Source organism: Ursus arctos, unplaced genomic scaffold (assembly GCF_023065955.2).
Source record: "Ursus arctos isolate Adak ecotype North America unplaced genomic scaffold, UrsArc2.0 scaffold_22, whole genome shotgun sequence".
NCBI lineage: Eukaryota > Metazoa > Chordata > Mammalia > Carnivora > Ursidae > Ursus > Ursus arctos.
The window spans coordinates 51,336,585-51,358,379 of NW_026622897.1; the positions used below are offsets into that span (position 1 = coordinate 51,336,585).

The 21,795-nt window shown below is 45.3% G+C and overlaps 1 protein-coding gene across 1 annotated transcript in view; it reads right to left on the minus strand.

Moving 5' to 3' along the window:
- Positions 1–14,671: 14,671 nt before the first annotated feature.
- The window catches only part of MYO7A (myosin VIIA), a 79,437-nt gene continuing 72,313 nt past the window's right edge, over positions 14,672–21,795 (minus strand). The window contains exons 43-49 of the mRNA XM_044390902.3: positions 21,467–21,554; positions 21,184–21,290; positions 18,632–18,817; positions 18,067–18,183; positions 16,923–17,006; positions 15,888–16,007; positions 14,672–15,287 (exon numbers count right to left, since the gene is read on the minus strand). Coding sequence (XP_044246837.2) covers positions 15,198–15,287; positions 15,888–16,007; positions 16,923–17,006; positions 18,067–18,183; positions 18,632–18,817; positions 21,184–21,290; positions 21,467–21,554 — 792 coding nt within the window. The 3' untranslated portion in view covers positions 14,672–15,197. The remainder of the gene's footprint in view (positions 15,288–15,887; positions 16,008–16,922; positions 17,007–18,066; positions 18,184–18,631; positions 18,818–21,183; positions 21,291–21,466; positions 21,555–21,795) is intronic.

The window sequence follows — 21,795 nt, forward strand, 5'->3', positions numbered from 1 at the left end:
TGTGGACAATGCTGCTATGAACATTGGGGTGCATATGGCCCTTCTCTTCACTACGTCTGTATCTTTGGGGTAAATACCCAGTAGTGCAATGGCTGGGTCATAGGGTAGCTCAATTTTTAACTTTTTAAGGGACCTCCACACTGTTTTCCAGAGTGGCTGTACCAACTTGCATTACCACCAACAATTTAGGAGGGATCCCCTTTCTCCACATCCTCTCCAGCAATTGCTGTTTCCTGCCTTGTTAATTTTTGCCATTCTAACTGGTGTAAGGTGGTATCTTAGTGTGGTTTTGATTTGAATTTCCCTGATGGCTAATGATTTTGAACATTTTTTCATGTGTCTGTTGGCCATTTGTATGTCATCATTGGAAAAGTGTCTGTTTGTATCTTTTCTGCCCATTTTATGATTTGTTTATTTGTTTCTCGCATATTGAGTTTGAGAAGTTCTTTGTAGATCTTGGATACCAGTCTTTTATCTGTAGCATCATTTGCAAATATATTCTCCCATTCTGTGGGCTGCCTCTTAGTGTTTTTGACTGTTTCCTTGGCTGTGCAGAAGCTTTTTATCTTGATGAAGTCCCACAAGTTCATTTTATCTTTTGTTTCTCTTGCCTTTGGAGATGTGTCATGAAAAAGTTGCTTTGGCCGATGTCGTAGAGGTTGCCACCTATGTTCTCCTCTAGGATTTTGATGGATTCCTGTCTCACATCGAGGTCTTTCATCCATTTGGAGTTTATCTTTGTGTATGGTGTGAGAGAGTGGTCAAGTTTCATTCTTTTGCATGTAGCTGTCCAATTTTCCCAGCACCATTTATTGAAGAGATTGTCTTTTTTCCACTGGATGTTTTTTCCTGCTTTATCAAAGATTAGTTGCCCAAAGAGCCGAGGGTCCATTTCTGGGTATTCTATTCTGTTCCATTGGTCTGTCTGGTTTTATGCCAGTACCATGCTGTCCTTGTGATCACAGCTTTGTAGTACAGCTTGAAATCCGGCAATGTGATGCCCGCAGCTTTGTTTTTCCTTTTCAACAATTCCTTGGCGATTCGGGGCCTTTTCTGGTTCCACACAAATTTAAGGGCTATTTGTTCCAGTTCTTTGAAAAATGTCCTTGGTATTTTGATCGGGATAGCATTGAAAGTGTAGATTGCTCTGGGTAGCATGGACATTTTAACTATGTTAATTCTTCCTATCCATGAGCATGGAATATTTTTCCATCTTTTTATGTCTTCTTCAATGTCTTTCAAGAGTGATTTGTAGTTTCTAGAATACAGATCCTTTACGTCTCTGGTTAATTCCAAGATAATATATGATTTTTGGTGCTATTGTAAATGGAATGGATTTCCTAATTGCTCTTTCTTCAGTCTCATTGTTTGTGTATAGAAATGCAACTGATTTCTGAGCATTGATTTTGTATCCCGCCACATTACGGAATTGCTCTATAACTTCTAGTAGTTTAGGGGTGGATTCTTTTAGGTTTTCCATATAGAGTATCAGGTCATCTGCGAAGAGAGACAGGTTGACTTCTTTGCCGATTTGGATACCTTTTATCCCAATTTGTTGTCTGATTGCTGTTGCAAGGACTTCTAGTACTATGTTGAATAATAATGGTGAGAGTGGGCATCCTTGTCGTGTTCCTGATCTCAAGGGAAAGGCTTCCAGCTTTTCCCCATTGAGAATGATATTTGCTGTAGGCTTTTCATAGATGGTTTTTATGAGATTGAGGAATGTACCCTCTATCCCTACACTCTGAAGGGTTTTAATCAGGAAAGGATGCTGTATTTTGTCAAATGCTTTTTCTGCATCTATCGAGAGGATCATATGATTCTTGATTCTTTTCCTGTCGATATAATCTATCACACTGATAGATTTGCGAATGTTGAACCACCCTTGCATCCCAGGGATAAATCCCACTTGGTCATGATGGATAATCCTTTTAATGTACTGTTGAATCCTATTGGCTAGGATTTTGTTGAGAATTTTGGTGTCCATATTCATCAGGGATATCTGTCTGTAATTCTCCTTTTTGATGGGGTCATTGGTGTTAGTTGTGACCTCTCCCTTTTCATTCATAATTTTATTAATTTGGGTCCTTTCTCTATTCTTTTGGATAAGTTTTGCCAGAGGTCTGTCAATTTTATTGATTCTCTCAAAGAACCAACTTCTAGTTCTGTTGAACTGCTCTAGTGTACTCCTGGTTTCTAATTCATTGATCTCTGCTCTAATCTTGATCAACTGCTTTCTCGTGCATGGATTAGGCCTGTTCTTCTGTTGCTGTTCCAGCTTCTTTAGGTGAGAATATGAAAACTGCTTTTAGATTTTTCTATTCTTTTGAGTGAGGCTTGGATGGCTATGTATTTTCCCCTTAGGACTGCCTGCAGTGTCCCATAGGTTTTGGACTTTTGTGTTTTCATTCTCGTTGGTCTCCATAAATTGTTTAAATTGATTTTTGATTTCCTGGTTTATCGAATCATTCTTGAGCAGGATGGTTCTTAGTTTCCAAGTGTTTGAGTTTCTTCCAAATTTTTCCTTGTGATTGAGTTCCAATTTCAAAGCATTGTGGTCTGAGAATATGCAGGAAATAATTTCAGTCTTTTGGTATCAGTTGAGACCTGTTTTGTGTCCCAGAACATGGTCTATTCTTGAGAATGTTCCATGTGCATTCAAATAGAATGAGTATTCTTTGGTTCTGGGGTGTAGTGTTATATCTAGATCTAGATCTAGATATAGATATGAGGTCCATCTGGTCTAGTATGGCATTCAAAGCTCTTGTTTCTTTGTTGATTTTCTGCTTAGGTGATCTATCTATTGCTGATAGTGGAGTGTTGAGGTCCCCTACAATTAACATATTTTTATCTGTGTGTCTCTTTATTCTGGTTCAGAGTTGGCTTGTGTATCTTGCTGCTCCCCTTTTGGGGGCATAGATATTTATAATTGTCATATCCACTTGTTGGATACATCCTTTAAGAATAATGTAGTGCCCTTCTGTATCTCTACAGTCTTTAGTTTAAAATCCAACCTGTCTGATATAAGAATTGCTACCCCAGCTTTCTTTTGAGGTCCATTGGCATGAAAGATGGTTTTCCATCCCTTTACTTTCAGTCTGGATGTATCTTTAAGTTCAAAATGAGTTTCTTGTAGACAGCAAATGGATGGGTCATGTCTTTTTATCCAATCTGCAACCCTGTGGTGTTTTATGGGAGCATTTAGGCCATTCACATTGAGAGTGATTATTGAGAGATATGATTTTAATGATGTCATGTTCCCTATAAAGTCTTTGTTTCTATCGATTGTGACTTTCTGTTCTGTATCACTCTTGGGGCCTTTTTATTTTTCTAGAACCCCCGTTAATATCTCTGGTAGGGCTGGTTTCGTGGTTACGAAATTGATCAGTGACTGGCGATTCTGGAAGGTCCTTATCTCTCCATCAATTCTGAATGACAGCGTTGCTGGATAAAGGATCCTTGGCTGCATGTTTTTCTCTGAAAGAACTTTAAAAATGCCCCCCCAACCCTTTCTCTCATTCCAGGTCTGTGTAGACAGGTCTGACGTAATCCTGATACTTTTGCCTTGGTACGTGAGAAATTTCTTTGCCCTGGCCACTTTCAGTACTGTATCCTTGGATCTAATATTTGTGAATTGCACTATGACGTGACGTGGCATAGGTTTGTTGTGGTTGAGCTTGGGAGGGGTCCTCTCTGCCTCTTGGACACGAATGTTTGTTTCCCTTGCTAGATTAGGGGAGTTTTCAGCTATAATTTGTTCAAATATCTCTTCTAGATCTCTCTTTTTCTCCACCCCCTCGGGGATGCTGATGATTCTGACATTGGAACGTTTCATTGAGTCAGTAATCTCCCATAACCTACATTCTTGAGATTGGATTTTTTTGAGCCAAGTTTCTGTTTTAGTTTTCTCTTCTACCATCCCATCCTCCAATTCGCTAATTTGTTCTTCTGCCTCATTTACCCTGGCCATCAGAGCATCTAGTTTTGACTGCATTTGATTCATAGCATTTTTTAATTTCTGCCAGATTCGCTCTCATTTCCGCCTTTAGAGAGTCTATATTCTCGTTAATATTTTCATTAATATTTTTTTCATGTCTACACATCATCTTGACCATTGTTACTCTGAACTCCATTTCTGATAATTTGGTTATATCCATATCCATTAGTTCTGTGGCAGAGGCCACCAACTCATTGTCTTTTCTTTGCTGGGGGGATTTCTCCTTCTCATGATTCTGATGAGGAGAGGTTGCGGGGTTGTCCAGAGCCCAAATTATTGACCAGGACCGAGGCAGTGTGCACTTGTTTTATACAGACCTTAGGGACGTGGGCTTCTTGATTTTTCAGCCTGCCTTCTGGGGGAGGGGCCTGCGGCCCTGATACTCAGGCAACCCTGTTTGGGTAGAGTCTCGTGTCCCCTGTGAAGGGGGATGGGGATGGGCACACTGTGAGCCGGTATTTCCAGGCTTTTGTTCTCTGGCGGCTTTCCCTGGCGGTTTTCTGTGCCTCTTCTGAGAGAGCGGCAGTGGCTGAATCCCAGCCTCTGTCTCAGAACAGAGAGATCACAGACCGCTCTCCACTGAGCTCTTCTGGCCTCTTTAACTCTGTTTCTGTTGGTGCTGCTAAACCCTGCAGCATCCCGGGATGCGTGCCCCACAGCCGGTGTCCTAGTCCTCACTTCCACGACCGGCAGGTCTCTGTCCTTTGTGTTTCTAACACCGCCATCTGCCAGCTGCCCCCGCGCGCTCTGGAGCTCCATTTCAGTGTGCTTCGTGCGCACTCCAGAGCTCCAGTTTTCAGATTGGTCGTGCGTGTTCCCAGGCTCACGGTCTCAGCCTGTTCTCTCACGGGTGCCGGTCTGCGAATCCGCCCACTCCCCAGTGCAGGTGGCTACCACTTCCCAGCGCCTGAGCATGGAGGCTCCCTCCCCCTTCTGTTTATCTTCCGATATCTGTGTGCAGATTCATGGCTCCCCACTTTGTACCTCAATACTCAGTGCTGGAGGTGTTCATTTGTAGAGATCCAGGTGTATCTTCCTACATCTCAGGCTGATTCCGTGGATGTTCAGGATGGTCTGGTACCTATCCAGCTTGACTCAGGAGACCAGCTGAAAAAGGGGACCCCTACTCCTCCGCCATCTTAACTCCTCTCTCATGGCATGATTTTTTTTTTTTGTATGCATTTCTTGCTCTGAAGTTATGAGTCTTATTTTCTGCTGATTCTCACAGTGCCCTTGTAAAAATACTTCAGTGATTTTTCTTGTTCATAATAGAACATATTAAATTTGATGGACTAATTAATTAGCAAGGCAATTCTAGTTCTCAAAAGAGGAGAATCTTGGGTACTTCACACTTAGTTCAAGGTCTCCTTCTCTTCTTTCTCAAATTAAAGGCAGTTTCTTTAATGTATAGTTACCTTTTGGGGAACAGAATTTCCTGATCTTTCTTTTTGTGTGTTTGTTTCAAATTTTTATTTGAATTCTAGGTAATTAATATATAGTGTAATATTGGTTTCAGGAGTGGAATTTAGTGATTCATCACTTATATATAACATCCAGTGCTCATGACAACAGGTGCTCTCCTTAATACCCATCACCCATTTAACCCATCCACCACCCCCTTCCCTCCATCAATCCTCAGTTTGTTCTCTATAGTTAAGAGTCTTTTATGGTTTGCTTCCCTCTCTTTTTTTCCTTCCCCTATGTTCATCTGTTTTGTTTCTTAAATTCTACATATGAGGGAAATCAAATGGTATTTATCTTTCTGTGATTTATTTCACTTAGCATAATACACTCTAGCTCTATCCATGTCATTGCAAATGGCACAATTTCATTCTTTTTGATGGCTGAGTAATATTCCATTGTATATATACACCACATCTTCTTTATCCATTCATCAGTTGGTCAACATTTGGGCTCTCTCCATAGTTTGATTATTGTTGATAATGCTGCTCTATACATTGGAGTGCTCTATACATTGGAGTGCATGTGTCCTTTCAAATCACTATTTTGTATCCTTTGGATAAATAACTAACAGTACAATTGTGGGGTCCTAAGGTAGTTCTATTTTTAACTTTTTGTGGAACCTCCATACTCTTCTCCAGAGTGACTGCACCAGGTTGCATTCCCACCAACAGTGTAAGAGGGTTCCCCTTTCTCCATATCCTTGCCAACATCTGTTGTTTCCTGAGTTGCTCATTTTAGCCATTCTGACAGGTGTGTGGTGATATCTCATTGTGGTTTTGATTTGTACTTCCCTGATGCCAAGTGATGTTGAGCATCTTTTCCTATGTCTATCAGCCATCTGATGTCTTCTTTGGAGAAATGTCTATTCATGTATTCTGCGCACTACTTAACTGGATTTTTTGTTTTTCAGGTGTTAAGTTTGATAAGTTCTTTATAGATTTCAGATACTAACCCTTTATCAGATAAGTCATTTGCAAATATCTTCTTCAATTCTGTCAGTTGCCTTTTAGTTTTATTGACTGTTTCCTTTGCTATGCAGAAGGTTTTTATCTCGATGAAGTCCTAATAGTTCATTTTTGCTTTTGTTTCCCTTGCCTCTGGAGACATATCTAGTAAGAAGCTGCTATGGCTGGGGTCAGAGAGGTTTCTGCCTGTGTTCCTCTCTAGGATTTTGGTGGATTCCTGTCTCACATTTAGGTATTTCATTCATTTTGAGTTTATTTTTGTGTATGGTATAAGAAAGTGGTCCAGTTTCATTCTTCTGCATGTTGCTGTCCAGTTTTCCCAACACCATTTGTTGACGAAATTGTCTGAGAGCTTTTCCTCTATGGTCAGGAACAAGACAGGTATGTCCACTGTCACCATTGTTATTTAATATAGTACAGGAAGTCTTAGCCCCAGCAATCAGACAACAAAAGAAGGCATCCAAATCAGCAAGGAAGAAGTCAAACTTTCACTATTTGCAGATGTCATGATACTCTATGTAGAAAACCTGAAAGACTCCACCAAAAAATTGCTAGATCTGATAGACAAATTCAAAAAAGTCACAGGATACAAAATCAATGTGCAGAAATCTGCTGCATTTCTATACACCAATAATGAAGCAGCAGAAGGAGAAACCAAGGAATGGATCCCATTTACAACTGCACCAAAACCTGTAAGAAAAACCTAACCAAAGAGGTAAAAGTTCTGTACTCTAAAAAGTATAGAACACTTATGAAAGAAACTGGAGGACACAAAGAAATTGAAAAACATTAAATGCTTATGAATTGGAAGAACATTGTTAAAATGTCACTTTATGATATTGAGGTATGTTCCTTCTATCCCTACTCTGTTGAGGTTTTTATCAAGAATTGATGCTGTATTTTGTCAGATGCTTTTCCTGCATCTATTGAAAGGATAATATGGTTCTTATCCTTTTTTTTTTTAATGTGGTGTATCACATTGATTTATGGATGTTGAACCACCCCTGCAGTCTGGTAATAAATCGCACTTGGTCATAGTGAATAATCCTTTTAATATACTGCTGGATCCAATTTGCTAGTATCTTGGTGAGAATTTTTGTATCCATGTTCATCAGGGATATTGGTCTGAAATTCCCCTTTTTAGTGGGGTCTTTGTCTGGTTTGGGGATCAAGGTATTGCTGGCCTCATAGAATGAGTTTGGAAGTTTTCCTTCCATTTCTGGTTTGTTTTTTTTTTTTTTTTTTTTTGGAACAGTTTCAGAAGAATAGATGTTAATTCTTTAAATATTTGGTAGAATTCCCCTAGGAAGCCATCCAGCCCTGGACTCTTGTTTTTTGGGAGATTTTTTTACTCTGATTCAATTTCTTTGCTGGTTATGGGTCTGTTCAGATTTTCTATTTCTTCCTGTTTCAGTTTTGGTAGTTTATATGTTTCTAGGAATTTACCCATTTCTTCCAGATTGCCAAATTTGTTGGTATATAATACTCTCTTATAATCGTGTTTCTGTGGTGTTGGTTGTGATCTCTCCTCTTTCATTCATGATTTTATTTGGGTCCTTTTTTTTTTTTTTTGATAAGTCTGACTAGGGGGTAATCAATTTTGTTTATTCTTTCAAAGAACCAGCTACTAGTTTTGTCGATCTGTTCTACTGCATTTTTTTTTTTTAATTTCTATGTCATTGATCTTTGCCTTAATCTTTATTTTTTCCTTTTCCTGCTGGATTTAGGCTTTATTTGTCATTCTTTTTTCTAGCTGTTTTTGGTGTAAAGTTAGGTTGTGTCTTTGAGACTCTTCTTGCTTCTTGAGGAAGGCCTACGTTGTTACATACTTCCCTCTTAGGACTGCCTGTGCTGCATCTCAAAGATTTTGGACCATTGGTTTACATTTTCATTTGCCTCCATGTATTTTTTTTTAATTTCCTCTTTGATTTCTTCACTGACCCATTCATTGTTTAGTAGCATGTTGTTTAGCCTCCATGTGTTTGTGTTTTTCCGGGGTTTTTTCTTGTAATTGATTTCTAATTCCATGCTGTTGTGGTCAGAAAAGATGCATGACATTTCAGTCTTCTTAAATTTATTAAGAAGTGTTGTTCAAAGTCACAGTTTCCTTATTGGGTTTCTGTCCAGAAGATCTATCCTTTGATGTAAGTAGGGTGTTAAAGTTCCCTACTATTATTATTCCCTACTGTTAATTTCTTCCTTTATAAATGTTAATATTTGCTCTATGTGTATAATTTCTCCAGTGTGGATGCATTGATGTTTACAATTGTTACATCCTCTTCCTGGATTGATCCCTGTATCATTATGTAATGCCCTTCTTTGGTCTCATTACAGTCTTCTTCTAAAGTCTATTTTGTCTAACATAAGGATTGCTACTCTGGCTTTTTCGCCCTTGTATTTGCATGGAATATGTTTTTCCATTGCTTCACTTTCAGTCTGTATGTGTCTTTATGTCTGAAGTGAGTCTCTTGTTGGCAGCATATAGATGGGTCTTGTTTTTTTTTAATCCATTCCATCACCCTATGTTATTTGATTAAAGCATTTAGACCATGTACATTTCATCATTGATAGGTATGTAATTATTGCCATTTTTAATTGTTTTTTGGTTGTTTTTGTAGTTCTCTGTTCCTTTCTTCTTCTCCTATACTCTTTCTTGTTATTGATGGCTTTCGTGTATCTCTTATAGGGTTTTGCTTTGTGCTTACCATGAAGTTCATATGTAACATTCTAAGTACCTGGTATATTATGTTGATAGTCACTTAAATTTGAACACTTTCAAAAGGAACTTGCATTTTAGTCTCACCCTCCATGTTTTATGATTATGTTGTCATTTTTTTGTGAGTCCACTTAACTAATATTTTAGATATAAGTGATTTTACTACAAGTAAAATCACAAGTGATTGCTCTACTGGCTTTACTGTATGTTTTCTTTTACTTGTGAATTTTTTTCCTTTCATAAATTTCTTACAGTTATGGCCTTTTCTACTTAAAGAAGTCCCTTTAACATTTCTTGTAAGGCCAGTATAGTGGTGAAAACTCCTTTAACTTATTTTGGAAACCCTTTACCTCTTCCTCAGTTCTGAATGATAATCTCGCCAGGTAGAATATTGTTGGTTGTATGTTTTTTCCTTTCAGCACTTTAAATATATCAAGCCGCTTTCTTCTGGCCTGGGAATTTTTCTGTTGAAAAATCAGTTGATAGCCTTATGGTGTTTCCCTTGTACATTACTAGTTGCTTCTCTCTCTGCTTAAAAAAAAAAAAATTACACTTTGACATTTTAATAGCTATGTGTCATGGTTTTGGACCTCATTGGGTTCATCTTGTTTTTAACTTTATGTGCTTCCTAAACCTGTTTCCTTCCTGGGGTTATGGAAGTTTTCACTTGTTTCTTCAAATAAGTTTTCTGCCTTTCTCTCTCTCTTCTCCCTGTGGAACCCCTATAATGCAAATGTTTGTTCATTTGATGTTGCTCAAGAGACCTCTAATCCTGGGGTGCCTGGGTGGCTCAGTCGTTAAGCATCTGCCTTTGGCTCAGGGTGTGATCCCAGCGTTCTGGGATTGAGCCCCACATCAGGATCCTCCGCTGGGAGCCTGCTTCTTCCTCTCTCACTCCCCCTGCTTGTGTTTCCTTTCTCACTGGCCATCTCTCTGTCAAATGAATAAATAAAATCTTAAAAAAAAAAAAAGAGAGAGAGACCTCTAAGCCTATCCTTTTTAAAATTATTTTTTCCCAGGCTGCCTGGCTGGCTTAGTTGGTAGAGTATGTGACTCTTGATCTCAGGATTAAGTTCAAGCCCCACATTCGGTACAGAGATTACTTAAAAAAAATAAAATCTTAAATTTTTTTTTTTTTTTTTTTTTTTTTGCTATTCAGCTCAGGTGCTCTCCCTTTCCCTGTCTTCCAGATCTCTGCTCTGTTCTTCTGAATCCTTGAATCTGTTGATTCCTTCTAGTGTGTTTTTCATTTAGGTTATTGTGTTCTTAAACTGTGGCCCTTTTTTTATGTTTTCTCTTTGTTGAAGTTCTAAGTTCATCTATTCTCTCCAGTCTGGTGAACATCTTTATGACCATCACTCTGAAGTCGTTATCAGGTAGACTGGTTATCTACATTTCATTTAGTTCTTTTCTGGGGTTTTGTCTTGTTCTTTCATTTGCAGCATATTCCTCTGTCTCCTCATTTTGCTTGACTCTGTGTTTCTATAAATTAGGCAGAACAGCTACTTCTCCTAAACTTAGAGGAATGGTCTTGTTTATGGTCATCCCTTGTGTATACTGTTATGCCTGGTGAGTTTGGCTGGTTATGAGTTGGGGGTTCCAGGGCACTCTGGATGGCCAAAGCTGGAGTGGGTGTGGGCAGGGGTGGTCTCGAGATTCTCTGTGCAGTCAGTGCCCTGGAAGCACTACTGAAACTGAAGTGGGTGCAGGTCGGGTGTTCCACGGTGCTCAATTCAGAGGCACCCTGGCAGGGCAGCTAGAGCTGAGGTGTGCATCTGTGCCAGGAGTACCTTAGCAAGTTGTCTGGAGCCAAAGTGGTTTGGACGTAGGGTGTTCCAGGGTGCTTTACGCCTATGCCACCATGGCAAGATGGCTCTAACTGTAGCGAGCACTGACCAGGGTTGTCCCAGTTTGTGCTACACTGGGGCTGCCTTAGAGGGATGGCTTAGGCTGGTGTGGGTTAGGGCTCTGAGGATCACTGTGACAGTAGGCCAGCTAGGATGCCCAGACCCTGCTTCCATCCACATTTGCCAGCTCCTGTTACCCAGAGAGGGTTCCAGCCACCTCCCCCACTGTTTGGCAGGCTTCTATGACTGGTTGCTTTATATTCTAGTTGCCCTTTTAAACCAAGACCTTTTTTTTTTTCCTGTGCCTCAGGGCAGACAAATCAGTTTACAACCCCTCAGTATTATCCATCCCCACCACTGCAGTTTGCAGAGTTGGTGTGGGGATTCTCTTCCTTACTATGTCTCTGTCTCTCCTGCCATTCTCTGTGTGGTTTCTTTCATGGTGAAGAAGCTGTCAATCAGCCCTCAGGTCATCTTCAGGAGAAATTGCTCTATAAATAGGTGTCTGTGGAGGAGGTGAGTTCAGCATCTTCCTACATCACCATCTTGGACCAGAACCAGTAGTGTTTTTCAGGTGTCCTATATCTTACTGATTTTCTGCCTAGTTCTATTCGTTACTGAGAATGGAGTATTGAAATCTTCAAGTATAATTGTAGATTTCTCTTTGTAGTCTTTCTGTCTTTGTTTCGTGTGTTTTGAAAAACTGTTAATAGGTGTGTAAATATTTAGGGTTATGGCTTCTTGATGAAATGACCTCTTTATCATTAGAAATGAACTTCTTTATCTCTGCTAATATTCTTGCTCTGAAGTCTACTTTGTGTGATATTAATAGCACCTCCATCTCTTTAGTATTAACAAGGTTTTTATTTTTCCATTCTTTTTTTTTTTTTCAATTTATTTGTGTCTTTGTATCTAAAGTGAATTTCTTATAGACAGTGTATAGTTGGGTATAGGCTTATCTTTTTACATTTTCACATTCTTCTTGATTTGGTCCCCAAAACTCATTATATTGCTAACTCAAATAATTTTGCTATGTTTCTTTGTATTTTGTCCATTTGAAAAATTTGCTCCAAGTAGGAGAGTAAGTCTGAATTCTCTATTACCAGTTTTTCCATCAGTCAATTAGTCAAAAGATATTTATCAAGCACCTAGTATGTGACATTTTTCTGGATACCAGGGATATAGTGGCAAGCAAACCAAAGGTCCCTGGCCTCAAGAAGCTCACATTGTAGTGGGGAAACATGTTTCTTTTTCCCTATAAACTGATTTGAAACCAATTATTGTAAAATACATAATCTTTAAGAAAATGCTACTTTTGGAGAGCTTCCTTTGGAGCTTCCATAACCTCACATAATGGACTTGTTTTTGCCCCAGGCAGAATTGGAGGGCCACTTACAAGTTTTCCCAAAATCTTGGGGGAGCATTTTAGAAGAATGAGCCTGAGGGAGTGGGGGTGGTTCTAACATTTAAGAGATGACAGTAAGTTCACCACATAGCACACACAGATCGGGGAAGTGACACTAAAGAGTCTGTGTTTATGTCTTTTCTATCTCCTACAGATATTCAGGAACCAGCCTCTGACATAGAAAATGAGTCACAGAAAACCCTTGGACTGTGGCCACCTTCCAGCCATCCTAAATCCCCCAAACTTTCAGATATCCAAACTCCTTCTGTGTCACAGAAGCCCCCAAGCACGAGGCCCTCAGACCAGCAATACTCCCCCAAGGATGATGTGAAACCACTGGTGACCCCACAAGGGGAAGGTCAAGCCACCAATGTCCCCCAAGGAGATCTAACTACCAATGTCCCCCAGGGGGAAGGTCAAACCACCAGTGTTCCCCAGGGGGGAAGTCAAACCACCAGTGTCCCCCAGGGGGAAAGTCAAACCACCAGTATCCCCCAGGGGGAAAGTCAAACCACCAGTGTCCCCTAAGAACATCAAACCACCACTGTTCCCCCACCAGGGGAGTCATCAGACAGACCCCCTCCACTAAATCACATTGACCCCCTGCCACAGAAACCCTGGGATTCACAGTGCCCACCAAAGAGGCCTCCATCTGGAAAATCCCAGGAGACCCTCATCGTTAAATCCTCTTGCCAGGAGTCCCTTCATACAGTGCATTCCTTCTCTAGCATGTCCTCCTTCTCCTACAGGATGTCTTTGGAGAAAATTTCATTGTGCCTTGCCTTCTCCTCCCTCTTCCTCTCTGTGCCTAAGGGTGGTGATGGTGGGGAATAGTCAAGAAAGGAGTTCAGAAGGGCCACTGAGGCTCTGAGGAGGACCATTCTGGTCTAGCGCTTTCCATAAAGAATGCATCGTACAGGGGTGGGCAAGGGAGTTGTAGTCTTGGAGTTGGAGCTAGTTGTTCTCTGATGTTACAGGGTTTCTCATCCTAACCCTTCATAGTACTCCCTGCTAAAGGATGGCTTTGTGCACATCAGTGTGGAATAAAGGCAACCTCTCGGGAACCCAGAAGGTAAATGATGTATTATTTGGACCCCTCTGTGATCACTCAGGCTGACAGAGACTAGGGGATGAGTGCAAAAGTGATGCCATCCTGAGTCAGCGAATGAGAAGTGGCATGAGTTGGGGGAAAGATCTCATCCCACACACACATACCCTGTGATCTAATGTGCAGTGGGATGATGGGTAAAATTCTGTGCCCACCCACCAGCCCTAAGCCTTGAAGGGGAACTAGAGCACAGAAAAAACATCTGGAGCCCCTTGTGTCTGAGAGCTAAATGCTAGAAGCAGTGAACTGAGTTCTGTGTGACTTTTACCTATTCACACTCCTTCTCTGAGCCTCTGTAGCTCCATCAATATGATGGCGTAGGGGCAGACCATCACTGCACCTTCCTTCTGGCTCACACCGATCCTGGGCTTCCTGTAGAACCGTGTGAACATCAGTGGGGCAAAGCTGTCTCAGACAGCACATGATCACCCCAGGAAGCAGGGCTGTCTGGGTGGAGTCCTCCATTTTCACAGGCAGCCCCTCCCACACAGGTAGCTGGGGAATAGCGCTCCCTGTGGCATGTTTGGGCATCCAGATGCAGATGACCCAAGACATTAAAGACTCAGCTCTGCTGCAGTATTAGGGGGACCTTGGGGGCTGATCATAAACATGCCTTCCTCAAGGGGATTCTCCACTATCATTTCTCTAGGCGCTCCTTCTAGCCACAGCCTAGGAGGATGCCCCACCCGCATACCTGCCTAGATCATGGCCCAACTTGGTTGTTTCATCATGGTCACAAAGTAACATTTATAGGCACTCTCAGGACATAGGGATTTAACCCAAGGCAGCATCCTTCTTGGAGTTGTTGATGAACTAAGGAGAGGTCTCTGAGAGGACGCTGGGGCCACTCTGGCTCCACTGGCCCTAGTTAGGGCCCAGAAGCTGGTTCCTACATCTAGATCCCCAGCCCCTGCACACTTAGGTCCCTATCTCCCAGACTGATGTCCCAACATTTACCCCCAACCCGCCCTGGTCCCAACCAGTCCCTTTAAGCCCTTTCAAGCACACCTTGGGCTCAGGGACCCCAACCCCCAAACACAGACCAGCTTAGCCCTGCACACATAGACTGAGGAGATACTTAACACAGGCCACTCCCACAGGGCCCTGTCTTTGTCCCATACACACTCCCTCACTCTCTCCCCTTCCCCCAGCAAAGACACTATAGGGCCAAAAGATTAAACACATCCTTTATACCCTCAGGTGATCAGGGGAACTAGCACAGGGGCTCAGCACTCACACTGCAATATATAAAAGTGGTCTGTCTCCCCCATCCCAGCTGAGGATCCTGGACTTACAGGAATTAAGCCACTCCCTTAGGTTTCAGAATATTCTTGGTTGGTTTGGTTTGGTTGGTCCCAGTATGGAGAACTAAGTTGTCCTCTTGATCCCCTGTTGCAGTGGTGCACAGAAAGTCAAGGGAGGTCACATGGTAGGACTGGTCTAAGAAAGGCATCCAAGGAGCACAGGCTCTTACTAGGAAGGCCACGGCAAGCCAGGACTAGAACCAACCCTCAGGAGTGGATCGAGGGGAGTTCTGCATCCCAGCAAGGCTGCCTCGCTGGAAGAAGGATAGGAAGCCAAGTTGGTGTAATCAGTGGTGGCCGGCTGGCGCAGACTCCCTGCCCAGATGACAAAGTCCTCCCCAACCTGCAGAGGTAGCTGATGGGCCTGAGCCAGCACCACCTCCCTCACTGTTCACTTGCCAGTCCTGGAGCCCCGCTGTTTGCTCATGGCCGTGAGCATCTGGCTAATGTAGGAAGTCAGGAGGTCATCCATCTTGTAGCCCTGGAAACAGCAGCAAGAAGATAAACAGAGCAAAAAGTGTGACAGAGCCAACCCACTCAGACCCAGAACCCTTCCAGGAAACTGCAGAGGGCAGAGCCCTGGACAAAGGATAATCCTGTCCTGCTCTAGACCCAGTCTCCCCAGCTGTATACTTGAAGGGCTGGACTCATCCAGCCAGATGTCTAAGGTTCTAAGTTGTTATGACCCCATGTGAAGGCCCTAGCTTGTAGGTCCCTCACATGCTGATGACTCTAAAGGCTCTACCAGTTGAGCCATGCCTTTGAAGTTCAGCTCAGTCGAAGAAGCCTCATTGCTAATGCGTCTGCTGTTGAACTCAGGGGCTAAAGGCTCAGTTCCCAGATACTAAAGTCACTCAAACTATAATTATTAAATGAGGGGTCTCTTCCTCAGCCCCAAATTAAGCCCCTTTCCCAGACCTAAGCTAAGCCTCAAATTGACCTGACTTTGGCCCAATCTGACCCTTGGTCCCAATCTCAGGCCAAGCCATGCACTCTTGTGTTTGTTCTGGGGACTGAGAGGATAGCTGGAGCTGCAGGCAAAGCAGGGAAGCCCACCAGGCCTGAACAGAAGAGCTCTCACCAGTGATGTCTCACAGAGCAATTTGCTCCCACGCACCAGGTTCCCAATGGTGATGTGGAAATAGGTGTTGCCGCTGCTCCAGTTGGAGATCTTGGTGAAGGGATGAGTGGTCAAGATGTCCTGAGGAAGCAGAGAAAGTCTGAAGCTGCACATTCTAGACTCTCTGGCCTCACCTCCGTCAGTTCTAGCCCATAGATACCACCCACCAGAAAGCCCTTGGGCCCTCAGACGAGAGAAGGAGCAAGAATATAGAAGCCAGCCCTGCTGTGGAGTTGCTGGGGGAGGCAGGTGCCTCCCTGCCTCCATGCCTCATTTGGGGCCAGGTGGTGGGACGTCCAAGGAAGTCTGGGAGGCTGTGGGGTATGTGGGGCTGGAACTGGAAATTAGAGAGGCTCGAAGAAACTGCAACTGTGATCCTGAATGAGATGGTCCTGAGGTGGAAGACAAGAAGATGACAAGGACAGCTTGGGGAGCGTGATGTGTGTGGGTGGAGAAGAATCCCACAGAAGTATGTGAGAAGAATGACTAAGAGTAGTAAGAGAAAAACCAGGAACGTGGAGCACATGAGCACAAGGGGAAGATGGTGGCCATTGGCTCCCTTCGCCAATGGTCCAGTTGTACCCCTCCTGGGTATGTAGTAGGACTGTGCTTCCTGGTTCTCTTGGTGAGGACTGCTCTGGCCCATGAATATGAGCAGCAGTTACAGCCCCCCACCCAAAGTGCAGTGTGCCATCATGACCAATATGGACAGAGAGCACTGTCGGAGGATGGAAAGGTTGGTAGGGTCCAGTGATGCTGATAGGCCAAGTACTAACAAGTTCATTGGATTTAGTAGCAAGGTGTTGGCTAGTAACTCTAGGAGAGCAATTTTGACGGAGCAGGAAAGGAAGTTGACAAAGCAAACACAGACAACTTCTCAAGATGTGTGGCCAAGAGGGCAACCCCCTCTTTGGGGGTTGGGTCTGGGGACTGTTGTTAGAGGTGCAGACAGAGAAGTCCACCTCCCCGCCCCTGCTCTCCCCTGTCACTGCTCACCTTGGTTCTGGGATCGATGAGGCTGACCCCGTACTTATTGATGGCAATTAAGAGGATCTCAGGGAAGTTTGGCTCCGTAGTTTGCTAGCAAAGAGAGCCAGAAATGATCAGATCTAGCTGGGGGAACCCAGAGCAGGAAAAGCTGGGAGCTAGGATTAAGCTGCCCTCTCTTGCTGCCTGCTCGATGCCTGGAGTGCAGCAGAGCTGGCGGCCCTGCCACAACCTCATGGTTTTCACCTCTGCTGGGCCCTCAGTGCCACCCAGATCCCTTCATGGGTCCCCAAATGACCCCATCTCCCACCCTCCCCAGTGGCAGTTTCATCCCTTCTCTCCTGCTTCTCTAGGAGTCTGTGCTTTCTCCTCTCTCAGCCCAAATGTCTTTCATATTTAAAAACCCTCTCTGAACTCTACCCCTGCCTCCAGCTTACCTTTGGGCCTCCCTCTCTTCCTTGCACAGCCAGACTTCTCAAAAGGCCCCCATCCAAGGTATGTAAACAGGCCATCCCCTTCTCTCCATCCTGACCTATCCCCACAGTTCTCATGCCAGCCTGTCCACCATTTTCCTACCTCTGTTCCTGCCCCTCAGGCCCACCTCCACCCTGCAGTCAGAGTACACTTCTGGCCCCATCAACCCTGTTCGGAACCCTCCAGAATCGGCCACCACCTGCAGGAGGAAACCCATCCCCTTGCCTGTTTGCCAAGCTGCCTCACTGCAGTCTGCTTGCTTCATACCCTACGCCCATCCATACTCAACCACTTGCACTTCCTGTGCTCATGCTAGGCCCTCTGCCAGGAATACTCTCCCCAGGGTCTTACTGGAAAGTGCAGGTGTTGCCTCCTCAGCCTTCATAGTCTGGGTAGGCCTGTGAGGCTCCACCACCTTGATGAGGGCTCCCCTTGTCACACAGCACAGTTCCTTCTCCATTACATATCTGCCTCCCTCCCAGGCTGAGCTTCTTGTGGTTCCTTGTGTCCCAGGGCTGAGACACCCAGGTGGTGCAAAGTTGAGGGTGCTTCCCTCCTTTCCTTGCCAGCGCAGGTGGCAAAGGCCATGGCTATTTCCCACAGTCCTGGGGAGGAGGTTCTGTGCCTTCTTGCCCCCACTCCTTGACCTCTTCCTCCTGAGAAACCACCCGTAACGTACCTTCACCTCAAAGAAAGCTGAACCAAAGGTGGGCCACTTGAAGATGAGCTTTAGGAAGGCTAGCTTGGCTTCCTCCTTGGACTTCCCTGCATGCTTGTTGAAGTAGGCGACGATAGACTGCCGGGGGAGCATGTGTCAGAGGCCTCTCCCATCACTCCTATCCCACCTGCACTGTCAGCTGTCGTGGGCCCTGGGGGGGCCAGGCAGAGGGTGGGGGTCCTGGAGGCCATGAGGGGCTCCCCCCTTATCCCAGTTAATGGAATCCTGATCGCCCTCCCCTTCCAGCCCTCCCCTAAGCAAGCAGGCCAAAGAGTATCAAGTAAAATCAGGTCACCCTGGTAACCAGGACAGGGCAGATTACTACCAAGAGGCCAGGTGAGGCCTTTGCCTGGAAGACTGGATACTAAAGCAAGTGGAAGGGAAGATGGGAGGGTGAATTTATCATACACAGGGGCCACAAGAGAGACTTCCCTAGGCTGCTGGCCAGCACCTTTCCCCTCATCCATGGGGTACCCAGAAACCCATTCAGCGGTGTCCTTAGTCCTGCTGCCTCCTCTGTACTCACCCGCTTCCAGTCGTCCGGTGAGATCTGCCGAATGAGGTCCTGGGGCACCAGCTCCCGTAGCAGCTTGGGGATACTGGGGAAGTAGGACTTGTCCTCCTCGAATTTGACCCTGTAGATCAGCGCCCCCAGCTGCAGCACCTCCTCCCGCGTGCACTTGTGGTAGCCCCGGAGATACTTGGGCAACTCCTGCCAGAGGCAGAGCAGGTCGTAGGTGCGGAGGGAGCTGGAGGAAGCGGGCTCCTTCCCTACCAGCCTGCAGCGGCATCTACTACCCTACTGCACATTTGGGCCTACCTGCTTCTCCAGCCTCAGCTGACACTGTGCCGCCAGGGGAGACAGCACAGCACAGGGCAGTAGCAGTCATGCCTGCACCGATCCAGCACGTTACAGTTGGGAAGCAAAGCCATGTATGAATATGATCTCCTCTCCCCTCATAAGAGTCTGGTGAGGTCAGCAGCCCCATTTCAAAGACAGAGAAACTCAGAGTGACCAGTCGGTGAACCTGAGACTCTTCCACACCCCTCCCCTTCCAAGCCTGTCCTTCCTTGAAAAACACCTCTCAGGCTGACCTCCTCCTCCCACTGTGTTCCCTGGAGACCAGCTGGTTTCATCAGCAACACCAGCCCCTTCCCCACTTTGAACTTCCAGACCCAGAGACAGAGTAACTGAGGATGAGGAGTGGACCAAAAGCAAAGATGAAGCCTCTAAAGGGCCAACACCACCCACAGCCTCACAACTGTCATACCCACTCTTTAAAGCATAGGGAAACTGAGGCTGGCCTGAGGACACACTGCAGATTAGAAACCTGAGTCAATTATTATCCATCCACCTTTTCATCTCCTCACCCACCATCTACCCATCCATCCATCCACCCACCCAGATGGTTCTACCTACCCACATCCACTTCCCATTTGTCCATCTATCTACCCACCAACAGCCACCCATGAGTTCACCCACCATCCATTCTTCCACCTATTCATTCACTGAGTCACTGCCTATTCACCCATCCACCACGTCAACACATACCTGTTGAGCATCTACTCTGAGCCAGGGCCTTTAAGCAATAACATATACCCTCTCTCCTCTCATAGAACTTGTAGTCAAGGCCAGAACAGACAACCATCCTCCCAAATCAATGTATAATTATAATCTTTGAAGGAATCTTCTCAGTGCTATAACGGCATATAACCAGATGACCTGATTTAGTCTTAAAAACAGGGAAGAATTCCCTTATGATTGAAATAACATCTAAAAGCTCAGTAGGTGAAGGAAAGAACCTAGGGAATAGCTTCCCAAAGAGAGAATGTTACAAAGGCTCCCTAGCATACCTGAGAACTTTATAGCTGGAGTGAAGTGAACAGTCGGGTGCTGGGTAAAAGACAAGGCAGAAGTGGCTGGTGGCACCCCCATGCAAGGCCACAGTCAGGATTTGGGGTTCTACCTTGAGAGCCATGGGAAGCCACTGAGAGGGTCCCAAAAGCATGATGGACACACACCCACCCCCCACCCCCCGTGGAGAATGCATTCAAGGCGGGGGGAAATGGACAGGGGAGCTCAGGGGAAAGGTTACTGCTTCATATAGACTAGAGAAGATGATGGACTGACCCGAGTGGGTACAGGTGGTAATGGAGAGATGTGGATGGATTTTAGAGAAATTTGGGACGTGAAGTTATCAGGTGAATGATCTGGGACAGGGGAAAGGAAGGAGAGGGAGGTGTCAAGGCTGACGTGGGTTTCTGCCTTGGGGGAACTGGCAGTTGACATTCACATTTTCATTCACTACATGGGCACCGTGGGGAGAGGCAGAGCTCACGTGTGAACGAGCCCTGCTGACTCCCAGGCCAGGAGCCAGGAGTCTCTTTACCATGGCAGCCACCAGCCCTGCCTCCCCCAGCCTTCCCAGCATCCTGGTCCACCCGCCCCACAGGTAGATAGTAAAGGTAAATGGGCTAGCCCAGAAAAGATCGCAGAGTCTGCTGTTGTGAAGACATGGAATCAAACCCCGGTTTCACCTGCCCTGTCATCCTAATTACATCACTTAATCTCTCTGCATCTCAGTTTCTCTATATATAAAATGGGAAAACATGCCTACTTGTTGGGGTTTGCTGGGAGGGCAAAATGAGTGAAAAATGCCAGACACGGAATAGAGGTTCAACATGAAGGCTTCCCCACCCCACCCCACCCCCGGCTTCCCACAGGCACATGCTTGTGCTGGAAAGCATTTATGCATTCACACTGAGGCCTCAGATACACCCGGATACACCCAGGTTAGAGCAGCAGAACCTGGAATTCAGAGGACAGCCCCTCACCAAGGGAAGGGTGTGAACAGGTGGGGACTAAGAGTTCAAAAGAAAGTATAAGGCCCTAAGGAAGGAGAAGAGTGTGAGGCTGAACCAGTCCCCAGGATCCCAGCAGGAATCAGGAACCTCTCAGAGGCCTAGCTGTTACAGGCCCCTCTCCTGGCAAGGACAGCAGGTTCCTGCTTTCCCCAAATAGAGCGGGATTAGCAGCACGCGGAGGCAGCCACAGCAGAGAGGTGCTAGGCGGCTCACCTGGTAATAGTGGAAGATGGAATCGGCCATCGGGTCCTTCCCGGGCACTGTGGTGGTCCACAGCTTCTTCATGAAGAACACCTGGTACGTGAGCGAGGGCACAATTCCTGTGGCAGAGGGCAGTCAGTCACCCAGAGGGTCCCAGCACAGAGGGTCGCCCAGCACAAGCCCTGGAGGAGGCCCGAGCTCAGGTCCCACACAGATGGGCCTCGCTGTATGGCGCTGAGCCAGCACCTGTCCAGCTCCGGGCCTCACATGATCCCAGGACCCGGCCTCACGTTACCATCCTTGACGGGCCGTGCTTTCTTTATCCAGTCTGTCAGGTGTCGAACAAAGTCAAAGAAGAAGTCATTCTCAGGGACGCTGATGACCTAGGGAAATGCACATTGCAGTCCACTCATTTTAGTTCCAGCAATACTGAGTTTTCTCACTTTCCCATCCAAGGCCCTCCTGGTGGCCCTTTCCTGCAACCAGAAGCGGTGTCCCACCCTGTCCTGACTGTGCCTGTTGAATGTGTCCAGAACAGAGCCTACTTCCTGCCCAGAGTGCCAGTCATTCGTCGTTCAGCACAGACCAACTGCACGTCTCCCTAGACCCTGGGGAGAAGGCCAA